Source organism: Ananas comosus, linkage group 14 (genome assembly GCF_001540865.1).
Source record: "Ananas comosus cultivar F153 linkage group 14, ASM154086v1, whole genome shotgun sequence".
NCBI classification, from domain to species: Eukaryota; Viridiplantae; Streptophyta; class Magnoliopsida; order Poales; family Bromeliaceae; genus Ananas; species Ananas comosus.
Window position 1 is genome coordinate 64,946 of NC_033634.1, and position 13,834 is coordinate 78,779.

General features: G+C 34.4%; 1 protein-coding gene and 1 long non-coding RNA gene across 2 annotated transcripts; both read right to left on the reverse strand.

Moving 5' to 3' along the window:
• LOC109720783 (putative leucine-rich repeat-containing protein DDB_G0290503) lies at positions 173-5,154 on the reverse strand. Its single transcript, XM_020248096.1, has 2 exons — positions 4,546-5,154; positions 173-1,728 (listed from the first exon to the last, which is right to left on the reverse strand). The coding sequence occupies exons 1-2, from the start codon at positions 4,753-4,755 to the stop codon at positions 448-450; spliced, it is 1,491 nt and encodes a 496-aa protein (XP_020103685.1). The 5' UTR covers positions 4,756-5,154; the 3' UTR covers positions 173-447.
• LOC109720116 lies at positions 10,073-10,382 on the reverse strand. Its single transcript, XR_002218873.1, has 3 exons — positions 10,325-10,382; positions 10,196-10,240; positions 10,073-10,113 (listed from the first exon to the last, which is right to left on the reverse strand). It is a non-coding gene; the product is annotated as an uncharacterized LOC109720116 (long non-coding RNA).

The following is a 13,834-nucleotide window of genomic DNA, read 5'->3' on the forward strand; positions in this document are numbered from 1 at the left end:
GTTTATAATTAGTTGTAGAATTTAAATCATATGTAGGTAAAATTAATCTTAAGAACAAAAAAGTTAGTACACTGTTTGCTTCTTGTTGTGCCCCTTTTGTATACGAATTCTCGCTCCGCCCTTGTACTCACTAAATGGATGATCATAATCGTAAATCTTCTACACATATCAATTGAAATAATTTACTTGCCTCTATTATTTAAATATTGAATCATAGAAGTCAAACAAATACAGAAAGGCGATGTAAGCCTTTAAGTAACTTCGTGCCATTTGGTCTCATTTTACTATCATATGGAAGAAAAAGGTCTACAAAGATCAAAATCTGAAGCTTCTAATTTCCACTCTTGTTTTATTTTGTATTTTTTTTGTGTTGCTATGAAATAGTGGTTAGGTTTTGGCACCTTTATCAGTCTCCTTACCACTTATTCTTCTTCCCACTTCCATGTTTTAGGTACTAGCAGCAGAGTTATTATATGTCTCGGTTTTCAGAGTTAGAGAATTCTTGCTTTGTTGGTCATCACCTTCATCCTTGATTATATCATCATGGACACTGCCTTCGGGTATTTCTACCTTCCTTGAACTGGAAAATGACTCCTGTTTATCTTCTGATTCATACATGCGCTGAGGATTATTTCCTGTCATGTTCACCTCTGGTTCCTTTTCAAAGGCATCCTTTGAGCTTTTATCTGTTGTAACACTGTCTACGGTCTGTTTTTCATCGCCTTGAGAGGTTTTGAGGCTCACATCATTATGCTTCTCGAATTCTTCTTCCTCATCAATGATCATTCGTCGTTGTCTATGCTTCTTTTTTGCTCTTTTACCATGTCTAGATCTTATTTTCATACCCTGCTGGTCATTTGAAGCTTCTTCCTGTTTATTTTCATATTGATTTTCAAACTTCGGCAAGTCCCTATCTTTGGAGATTTCTGTCTCGTTTCTTTCATCATAGCCGGATTTCCCATCTTCAGCCCCTGGTATTTGGCTCTCTTGACTACCGTCTTGGGTCTCCTCATCTTTTGGTCGCTTCATCTGCTCTTCATCTCCCAGTTCTCTTTGTTGACCAAATTTTCCACCATCAGGTGATTTTTCATTTTCACGTGGAGTTTCATGCTTCTCCAAGTTATTATTACCTGAAACATCGGCTGAGTTTTGATGGATATCACTTTCTGTGTTGTCTTCAAATCCTTCGTCATCTTTGTTGGTCTTGAACATCACCCATGTTCCTTCCCTGGAAATGTCCTCATTATCACTGTTTTCCATTTTGTTTGCGTTAACAACATTTATACCCTCTTTTGCAGTTGTCCCGTTACTATTGCTTATAGGGTTCTCCGGTGGCTTATCCCGCAAAGTTGTATTTTCATTGCTAGGGTACACAGGAGTGCTCTTTTCAATCGCAGTTTTCTCTTGTAGGTTCTCAGATGCGGCTAAACTTGAAAGCCGGCGCTTCATTTCTTCAATTTCAGCCTCCTTTTGTTTGAGGATGTCAGTTAAAGCTGTGGCTCGGTCGTCGATGGATCTTGCTGCCTTTTCTTCTAGTTGGTTGATCTGGTTCTCTTTCTCTTCAAGAGCTGCTTCCAATTCTTTTTGTATATTTTTGAGATATGTTGATGTGGATTCCGATTCCATGAGCTTGTTGTTGAGCTCCGCGCTCTCAGTCCTTACGGAGGTTGATTTGGCTTGCAAGACTTCTAATTTCTCCTTCATCTCTTTGGTGGTTGCTTTTTCTTTCTGCCCCCGGGCGAGAGAAATCAGTAAGAATAGAGCTTTAGTATGAAGCTTCACATGAAACGTTTACTTCTAGGACTAGGGGTATTTGAGAATGTACAAACAGAACATTGTGGACTCTATCAAAATTATCACAGTAAGAATCTTTGATTTACGAAGTTAATATGTGAGTAAAAAGGATGTGGTTCATCAGAGCAGCTCATCAAAATCATTTTTTTGTCAGTATGAAGATAGTGCTGAAAGGTTAAGTGTCGCTGTAGAAGCGGTAATAGTTTAAAGAAAAACAATATATATATATATATATATTTTTAGAGAGATAGGTAGCACGTTACCCGCTTCGTTTATTTCATTTAGAAATAAACTGTGAATTAACTAGGATTTGAACTTAGGACCTTGGATACTAATCACCAAGTCCTTTGTCACTTACTTTAGGGATGGCCGGTAAGAAAAGCAATATTACTAATTGTATAAAAAGATATATTTGTTTATGTACTAGTTATACATTTAGTTGTTCGGAGCACATGTTGAAGGTAGTTTGGACCGGGTGTTATCATCGACGGATTTTTCCAGTGGCATGCGTGATATTAGTTAGTTAGATTTCCATCGCTCTGTGAATTCTAAGCCAACCAGTTTATAACTTATTTGCCCTTATTCTGCTAAGAGCGATTGACTGTCCATTCTGAGGATAGTCAACCTCTTGCTATCCATTCTGAGTGGGGAAATGTTGCTTTGAAATATTTTGTACGTATTTGTTGAGCTTAGGAGTGTTTAGATTGATAACGAAGGACGGCTTACTAAAGTTGCTTGACGTGATAACATAGTTCGTAGCATGATATATTTGTCGTGTGATTTCCTACGGTGTTCTTCTCGATTAAGGTAATGTTATGATCCGATCCTTTAACATGTCCATGTTGGTCTGAAATTAACTTTCTTAAGATTTTTTTTCCTTATTAAGAGTTGAGATCTTATGTTTTGAAATAGATGCTCTCGCTTTCTTTTCTTCGTTTTTTTTAATTTAAATTTTCTCCTTTTTCTTTTTCTTTATATGTTTACGCAATAATTGAGCCCCTTACAGAGTCAAGCGGTTATTTTACCGAACGTCCTTTGACCTAACCGCATTGTTCAGGATATCATCTCATCGATACGTCAGCGAGACCGTGACGACTCTGTGACGCAGACTTGAAAAAAACAAAAACTGTTAATGGGCTAAAAAATGGTAAACACGTTAGAGTTTCACCAACTCCCGTGCATAGTTCACTGTTAGATCTAGAGGAACCTCCAAGTCAACTTGCTTTCGATATGTTTTATTTATTAGTGTTTGTATTGCGAAAAACAACGCCCGTGACTTTGTGCGCCTGCACTCGCAATGACGAACAGCTTTACATTAACTGGAATATTTATTAGATGCAGCTAGATCAGATTAATTAAGGAACTCTATATAAAGATTCCTTCCAAGAAAGGAGGTGATGCGTGATCGTAATTCAATTCTAACACTGTTAATTTTTCTGTTTTCATTCGATACGATATATATATATATATATATATAATATATATATATATATATATATAAATATATATATATTATATATATATATATAATATATAAAATAATATAATATATAGAATTAGGCTGGAATATATTAATAGTAAAACGCTCTTTTTGCTATCAAGTTTTACACCTTGGATGAAAAATTGTATAGAGTCAGGAATATTAGTCGGTTAGAGTTGAGTGGTCCCCCTAGGGTTGAGTTGTCCCACGGGTTTATAGTATTTAAATCAATGATTAGGAATAATGAAAAGAGTGCATCCCAGGCTAAAAAACATGGTAGCAACAAATGAAGATTTTGCCTATATAGTAACCCAGTCCAACTTCTTATATATATATATATATATATATATATAATATATATATATATATAATATATATAGATGAGGCTATTATGTTATCGGAAGTACGGAGCCTTCCGTGCTTCAGCTCGTTTCGATGTTGCGACTTTCGATCACTCGATCCGCTGCATTAAATTGATCTAGGAGTATTTGAAGTATCTAGAAAATAAATTTTATATGTTTTACGATATCAATATGCCTAGTGACGAAAGGGCTCAAAATCAACGGCTGAAAATAAAATTCTAACAATGTAATAATATGACATTAAAATTTTAAATCAAGATATTGCATTTATTTTATATAGTATAAAGAATTTTTTATCAAAATTTCACATTGATTTCGATATTTCCTACACGTTCAATTGCAAACGGCTCACTCACGGCCATTGAAATTGTTGATTTTGCAGCCCATTCGATCACTAGGCAAATGATATCGAAATAATAAAATTATTTTCTAGGTACTCCAATACTCTAGATCAAGTTATACGGAATTGAGCGATCGACGTATCGAAAGTCGCAACATAAAACCGACGAAGCACGAAGGCTCCGTGTCTTTCCGTAGCATAGTAGCTCACTCTCATTCTCTCTCTCTCTTTCTCTCTCTCTATATATACTATATACCATTATAATATATATATATATATATATATATATATATATATATATATATAGGTAATTTTGAAAAACGATCCTTTGGGCTCCATTGCCATTAGCTGATACCTACCACATTACCGGATGAACAGATACGTACATCATCTAAGCTAGCTAATTATAAGATCAAGTTGCGGTGACTTGCTTGTGTAGTTGTATTCAGTGCATGCATGAGGTTATATATATATATATATATATATAAGGACTCAACATGTAGCAGCATGCAGCATGCAGGATGGTTTTAATTAGGTGAGTTGCAGGGGGTTTTGTTTTTTTTGGGTACCTGGAGGAGGAGCTGCAGAGAGAGAAGCTGGTCGTCGCGCTCACGGAGGAGGAGGTTGAAGAGCCGCCTTTCCCTCATCTTGTGGAGGATGACGACGCTCAGCACGGCGGCTCCCAGTGCCAGGAGCAGCAGCAGAGCGTAGGGCCGCCTCCTGTTAACGTTGTTGCTGTTATTCATCGCGTTTCCCCTTCCTTTCCACTTCCCCTCCATCTATCTTCTCCTTCTCCTTCTCCTGCATGTACGTGCTCTCACCCCGGAGCCTTCCGTTATCGTCTTTCTAGTACTCTTCCTTGCATCTCTATATATCTGGTAGTAATTAACGGAAGAACTTTAATTTCCCTTCTTTTTTTAATATTTTTGTTTAGTTTGCTTGAGCGTAAGAAAGGCGGTTCGCCCAGACGTCGGTGTACTTAATAAGCGCGGATGGCGGCAGGATCGCGAGGAGAGAGGAAATGGTGGTGCATTGCTATTGGCTATTATTGGCTATTGGCTATTGGCTATTGGCTATTGGCGGTCTCTCCCCCCTTTTAATATTTTGCTAATAATTCACGTAGGTCAAGGGCTTGTTGGCTATATAGCGTCGCCTACACTCACGGGCTGGAGAGTGTGGGCGTGCGCCCCACCACCATCCGATCGAGCAGCCCTTTTTCAAATTGTTACCGTCCCCAACCAGACAGCTAGCTCTTCTGAATTAAATAGAAAAGACCGTAGATCGGATATATAAAGTCAAGGAGCATCTTGCTTGGCATATCTTTTTTGTTTGTTATATATATAAATATTATATTTTTATGAGTGCGGATCGAATTCTATTACTACCACCGATTAGTAAAACTTAAAAATCCGAAAGCCTAGAGATTAAAAATTGGTGCTTCTAAAAATGTAATAACTCTACACTATCTATATATATATATATATATATATATATATATATATATATATATATATATATATATATGAATGAGGTATTTAATTAGCTAATAAGAGAGATAAATTTGGCCTAGGATAATGATTATATATTTGTGAAAACGGCTCTGAGAAAATACCTAAAACTTTTTGAGATACGTAGGCTTTGCAGATAGATGTGGATAACTAGGGAGGACGGCCCTCATAATAGTTATATAAAAATTTGTACATCATTTCGCATGCTTTTCATGGCGTTGCGATCTGGAGGCTAATGTTGCAGTCAACGCCGAAGGCAATAGTAGCGCAGTTCCCAAGCGGAAGAACATAAAATAATGAAAGGCATTAAGACATGGATCGGCCACGCCAGTCGGATTGGGGTCCGCTCCTCTTTTAAGGGCTAGACCGTCCGGCAAACGCGCACAGGCTGTGTCACACTGTCACGTTAGCGTGTCGTACGATCGCTTAGAGGTCAAGTAAACACAATAACCCACAAAAAAACTGATATTTAATAAAGGGAGAGTCCACTATACAACAATCATAACGTTTCGTCTATATTCAACCATATTTTTTTAGTTTAAAAAATATAATAAATATATTTTTTAAAAGATCACAATGAGATGGATGAATTTCAGAAAAATTATTTGATTTATTGGAAAAGCCATATTATTCATGGGACTGCTATTTTTTAGACTTTTTCACATGCAAAGACCGGGCTGGGCCTCAATTTGGACCTCACCTATTTTGCCAACATTGATCAAGGTTAATTTGGACTTTATCTATCAATATTTAAACCTAGCTAGGCATGTCAAAAATGATCAGATAGGATGCAGTCAAATTAAAAGTAAACATGGGTTAAGCCTAGTCAACCACAGAAAGAAAACTATAATGCTCGGGGGACAACCCGAACTTTCCCTGCGCAAGTCGGATCACGCGAGGTTGCTCAGGCACCCTCATCCCTCCCAGTACCCTGGTACACAATAAAAGGGTCAACATGAAAACTAAATATTTTTCTTGTGTAATAATATTTTTAACCTTTTTCGTTGTGTTGTGGACCTATGGTTAATATATAACACATTTTGATGGGTAAAAATAAGGTATATATATATATATATTATATATATATATATATATAAATATATATATATATATATATATATTATATATATATAATATTTATTTATTTATTTATTTATTTATATATATGGAAAACTTTAAAAACCCCCTGTGGTTTCATAGTTTCTCACTTTACCCCTTGTTGGTTTAAAATGTATCAATTTGTCTCCTGTGATTTTTTTTCTCTTTTTTTTATCAATTTTATTATTATTTTTCTCTTAAATCAGTGATAAAGTTAAAATTAAAGGTACAAAGTGAATACTTGATAAATCTAGATGGGTATCTGAAGTTTTTTTTATATTTAATGAAATATTAACGAAAAAGTTACGCGAAAAGTTTTTCCCTATACTATATATATATATATATATATATATATATATATATATATATATATATATATATCAAATGGAAGAATTTTCTAACGGACTGTCATAATTTACCTTAGCCAGTAATTATTATTATTTTTTTTTATCAGACTTTGTTTGGGACATTTATGATTCTCGGAGCCAGTTGCCCAATTTCTGTAGCTCAATTAATTCATATTACTATGAATAAAGAAGGTAGCAAGCCTACATTTCTCTCTCAAAAAAAAAAAAAGTCAAATGCTTACGGTGCTTAGATGAAGAATACATAAATTAACCAAATCACATTATTGAGACATTTCGAAAGTAATAAGGCATGTACAAATGAATACTTCGATGTTTTACAAATTTGTATATGTGGCTATATTTGATTAATAGAAAGATATTAATCACAAAATAATACTTATATTTTACAAAGCTATGAATAAAATCTAGCTATCGTATTTAAACGTTTATAGATTATTGTAAAAATCTGTTTGTGAATGTAACATTTTTTTTCATTGATTGAAAAGCTCAATTACACGGAAGGACAATAATCTGTACATATAGTAAAGGACTTTTTTCGTGAAAAAAAAAAGAAAAGCGAAAACACAATCCACTTAAGGCGCGCTCATGATCTTAAGACATAAAAGGGTATCAGCATGTGACATATTTTTGAAAAATTGACCATATGGGACTTGCGATATATGATAGCATCTTCTGACTTATATCATATTCCTACACAAAATTTTAAGCTTTTCTGCACAAATGGATTTAACAAACAGAAGATTTACTGTTGAGCGTCATTTATAATTAAGATAAACCAAAACTATTCAGATCCAAATGGTCAAGATTTTTACTTGTAGAACTGAGAACCTGATCGAGGACGGCAAACTAGACTGTGCTTGTTAGTTGCGAGAAATGTGTATTTTATAAAAAAAAATAGCAGGTCGTGTATATTGTATTGTTCTGTTAAAATATGAATTCTATGATCCCACTGAAAAAAATGAAAAAACATTTCTAAATAGTGTCAATCAGCTAGCTTTTTTTTTTGAGAGAATAAGAAGCGCGCTATCTACTTCATTCATTGGAAGGATGAATTAGGCTACAAGGGTGAGGCAACCAGGATCTCAAGGTGTGGAAAAAAAAAAAAAAAAAAAAAAAAAAAAAAAAAAAAAAAAAAAAAAAAAAAAAAAAAAAAAAAGGGACAAGAGACGATTAGTTGTTTGAGAGTTTGCACCGCTGATGTTGGATCCCATTGAGTGTCGCGGAAGATACTGTTGTTCCTAGCCTTCCAAATGCTCCACCAGCATGCGATCAATCCGGATAGATTTTGGTGCCGAGTAAGTTCTAGAGTGCGCTAAAATTAGAAATTTTCATAAATATACCCTATGAAACAATTAACTATGTTGGAGAATTGGATTTGGCATACATAACGTCTTGGAGTTGTGAGTGATTTTGAAACTTTTGGTGGCGACTGCATCAAATGAGCCCTAACATTCGAGTTATATATATATATACTCCTAACAGTTACGAAATTAATAAAGGTGTCAAAGAAACTTAGCTTGGCAAATTTGCTGTCTATTTGAATGTATCCTGAAGTAATTTAATGGCGAATCCGAACACCATTGAGGTTACAGGGCCTTTGCACTACTCCGTTGTCAAAACGACAATAAAAGGAGAGTCTGGCTACTATGCTATCAATATTACTAAACTCTTGATGCTATCAAGTTTTGTGCCTTTAGATTTACCATTTTAATTATTTTTATCCGTTAGATTATACTATTCAACCAACCACTCACTCAACTCTAGAGATCCGCTATCATCCTAACCGCATATTCTTTTATTTAAGGACCGAAAATCTAATAGCACAGATAATTTGATACTATTAATAGTATTGTAGCTTAGTTCAAAAAAAAAAGAACATCTACAAAATTACTAAACACGTAGATTAAAATGCATGTTGCTCATGAAGCTTGCACTATAAATTAACTTAGATTTATATAGTAAAAGGGATAAACTTAAGAACATTCTTTTATGAAAGCCATGCCGGAAAAAATATTGCTTTAACACCAGAGAATTTACACACGTCGACACTAGTCATTATACCGCTTTTGCGTAAATGGCGTGAATATTCACTACAACAATATAGGTGTACACCAGCAGCCAAAACTGCTGGAAAAGATTATAAAAACCGTTGGTAATATTTGCTCCAACGGCTCTAAAAGTGCTGGTAAAAGTATAAATGACCGTTACTATATCCTTACTAGTATTATCCTTTCCCAGCACTTTTATTAACCATTAGAGAAGATAATCTTTAGCAACATTTTATAAACTGTCGGTACTTCTACAAAAAAATTACTGGCGTAAAGTATATGTAGCGACAGTTTTTGACCGTTGGCAATTTAAAACTAATATGAAAAAAAAAATATTAATATCAACAAATTACAATAGGTCTTTTTTATTTGATATTTGCTAGAAAATTAATTACTTGTAATATCCAAAAAAATGAGAGTTATATTACTAAATTGCAATAGAGAAGTCTATAACAAAATAGTAAAAATGTTTGTAACTAAACTACAAGATGGTAAAATCATAATCTGTAGCAATGACAAAATGCAACGAAACAATTTTTTATGTTCTAATAGAAATCAATGCAACAGAAAATTTATTTGAACTCGAAATGTTAGAAAGCTAAGAAAATGAAGAGTGACAAACTAACGTTTTTGAAATGCAGAATATCAAATCCCGCTTGTTGCTTTAATCTGAAACAAAAGAAATTGAAACATATAAGCTATAAAAACATCGAAAAATATAAGCTCCATAAGTAACATATAGCAAAAAATGGAAGCAACGAAAATTGAATTTCATCTATTAAAGGACCTGCCACTAAAAACTTTTGATCAGTTTACAGTCAAATCTTGATTATTGACTGTAAATCCTGATTATTGCTAGACGTACATCTGGAGAATCTTAATTAATTGTTAGATATACCTTTTGATCAATTTACAGTAAAAAAAAACACTGATAAAATATCTTAGCAAACCAACTAACGCAGAGGCACTGACTGATTCACCCTCCTCAATCAATCCTCTGCTACCAATTCTTTAGTTATAATATAAGTGTCACAAAAAAATATGACTTACAGACAGGAGAACCGAGAGAACATGGTATATTTCGCTGAAGACAGTTTAAACCTGAGGGTAAAATGCTGTAACCACAGTAATCTGAATTAGAGAGGATAATATGAAAATTCTTCACATAAGATGTGCTGGATTTGTGATAATAGCTACCTGTTGTTGGAGCTGTCTATCACAAAGTTATTCGCCACCAAGTTCCTTAGCAGATTAAGGGATGGAATTAAAGGTAAGAAAAGAACATTGTGAGAACAAACATGAAAAGTTTTTAGTCCTTGGGCTTACAATTTTAGATTCGGTTGACTAACCCAACAAGGAAAGCTTCCTGAGAGCTGATTGTACGATAATCTCTGCAAATTATTAAAATAAGTTCAGGAAGGAGTTACACGGCAATTTATAGATTATCATCATTTTCCCGCAGAAAGTGATCTGGGACATCCTCACAACTTAAAGCATATCATAATAATTGAAGGCAAAATTTAAACATACATATTGAGAAGCGAGGTGTTTTTCTGAGCTGGTAAGCTACCAGAAAGACTATTGTTTTCAAGAAATTTGCTTAAACAACATTTAAAAAAAGGTTAAAAAGGGTTTAACAGAAACAGATTACCTCCAAGATAAACTGCAAAATTAATCTGAATTTTCTTATAAGTAGCTGAGCAAACTCAAACTGAAGAGGGACGGAGGAAGTTGACCCGTAATATTGTTAAAGCTCAGATCTCTGTAGTAATCAATTGTAAAAGTTATTTTTTGTACATATAGGAAATAACTAGTGAAAATCAACTATTATGGAGAGAAACTCATACAATTGCTAGGTTTAAGAATTGTCCAAAGCTTGATGGAATAGTATCGGATATTTTGCAGTTTCTCAATACCCTGCGATAACATATCAAACATCAATTATACTCTAACATGATGAGGTATACATATCAACTAAGAATAGATTACTGTTTTAAAACTATACATGTTGCTCAAAGATGTCATGTTACTGACGAAGTCCAAAGAAGAGCTTCCACTCGTTATATCACCTATACGTCTGCATCCAAAAGACAATTTAGACCATCTTTAACCATCAATAAATTATGCAATTGTACGCATAAATCCTATAAGCGAACGCCTTAATATCCAACTTAAAATCGTTAGAAAACTTACGCACTTAAGGCACTTACAAGTCCGTCAATTTACTAAGATTGGATAGGCTTGAAGAAATTGGACCTTCAAAAGAATTGCCTTGGAATCTCCTGTGATTTAAATTAGTTAATAATCCAAAAGGCTACAACAATACTTCCTTCTAGAGCTTCCAAAACTAAATAGACTAGTAGAAAACGAGCTTATAAGAAGTGTCTTATTGTAGCAAAGACACGGAAACACGGTATAATCTGAGTATTTGTTTTGTACCCCCAAAAAAAAAACTTCCTGAGAAGAAATAATCAATAGCTAATCTTACAAGGTAGTCATATTTGTCTAGCTCCCAATAAAATCAGGAAATTGTCCGGTGAAATTGTTGTCTGAACCCCACCTAGAGGCACAACAAAATAGACTATGAGAGATAATAACATAATTGTAGGAACTCGAAATATCATATTGCTGTAGTAGTTACAGGATCTCTAAGTTTTTCAGATTAGACAGTGTCGATGGAAGTTCACCACTGAGGCCTGAACTATCAATGTACCTGTAATAAATAAAGCTTAATAAGTCAAAGAAGAGTAAAACTATGATTTTTCAGACAAGGAATTCGACTTTTAAAATGATAATTAAAACTTAACAGTTGCTGCAGACTGTTTAAACTCCCAAGCTCTGGAGGAATAGGGCCGTTAAAATTATTTGAACTAATACTCCTGAAAAAAGCATAAAAAACATATCAAGTAAATAAACCGTTCTTTACCTTCGAAACATGGTTGCGAAACTTGCAATAGAGAAAATAAGAAGTGTGCTCTTACAGTAATAAGAGATTCTGAAGCTTTCCGAGTTCCTTTGGAATAGGCCTAGATAAAACATTAATTCCTACAGACCTATGGATTGTTGTACGCATAAATTATTATCACCAAAAGACTGAAACATAGACAACAACTGATGTTGAAGTTGCAATCATAAATCTTACAGGAATTGCATTGCAGAAAAATTTTCGATGAATGCCGGTAAAGGGCCTGTCAAGTAGTTTTGGTCCAACTTCCTGTGAAGAATTAGACCACTAGTTTAATTGAGATTAATCTACCATTTTCTCTAATTTATGCTAAAACTTACGGACCCCATTTTTCAACTAGTATAACTAGGCATATACACACCTCAAGAATCCCACAATTTGGTCTAGCAAGGTGGTGATGCTTCTTGTTGTTACCTAAAAGAAGAATCTAGTGCAAAAATGAGTCCGAGAATATATATTAAAATTTTTATTCACATGCATGATAGATATAAAATATATATGAAATTATTAAATCAGATAGAAGATAGAGATTTAACTTATTAAATATAATGTGGATTTTAAATCTCTCTTGAATAAAGAAAAAAAAAACATATTAAAAAATTACTAGACATATAGATTATAATGTGTGTGACCCGTGAAGATTACGCAATAAATGTACTGAAATACAGTCATAATACAAACGACAAAGTTAAGAGCGTTTCTGGTGCGAGTGAGATAGCAAAAAAACGTGGCTTTAACAACAGAAAATTTACACGTGTCACTAACCATTAAGTGATTTCTGCGTGGAATGCGTGAATCTATCATTTATTCTAATTTATGCCAAAATTCACTGACCCCCTTTCCGTTCTGGGGAAACTAGTATAAGTAGGCATATACACACCTCAAAACCTGCAGTTTCTCCTTACTTATATAGCGAGGTGGTGGTGCTTCTTATCATCCACATTCACCCTAGGTTAGGATCTCTACTAATAGTTTTCTTCAGTTTAACCTGATATTGCAGTATTACAAACCTCTAAATTAATGTAGGGCAAAGCAAACTTATCTTTGGATTAAAGGTTGGGTCATGTTTATTTGCATACTTTATTTATTTATTTATTTCATTGTTAATTTGCATGCTTTATTTGCAAAGTATGTTCATTCGCATACTTTTACATTCTTATCAACTTATTTTTTTTCTTAATTCTTTATGACATAGCACGGCGAAGGTTGGGGGATGCTTTCCTTATTGGGCTAAATTTTAGGAGTGCACTATTGACGTAAGCGACTATGTTTGCCAGTTTTGAGGATTTTGAGATTTTCATGATATTAATTAGATATTAGATACAAGAGAAACCAGAGAGGAAACAATGAATTACTAATTTATCTAGTCAAAACATCTTTGTTGTTAAAGACTATTAGCGTATATAGTATAAAACTATAATATACTTATTTCTCTATCTGTATTAAGAAGACTTTGTGGGCCGGGCTCGCTCGCATGTCCCGTATATTTATTATCAAAATACTCTACTCCGATTCTGGAGAACCCTGTTCTGATATCTCTCTCTCTCTCTCTCTCTCTAGATCTCTCTCTCTCTCTGCGTCTGTAAAAGAAGCACGGGGAAATTAACTACGAATTGAGCCTCCAATATTGGCCTCTGTACGTGTAAATATGTCGGTCGATATATGGTTTATTAGCTAGGCGGGTTAACCATAATAATTAAGAGGTGTACATTGCACGCATGAGAACTATGGACATGGTGTTCTCCACTTCTCCTTGTGTTTCACGATCCCTCCGCCCACCCCCCTCAAGGTGCATGGCGCCTTTCGGGGTCTCGGCGAGTTTGGCGTGAAAAAGTTGGGGTGACTGTTCGCGTGCCCTCTCCCTATCTTTT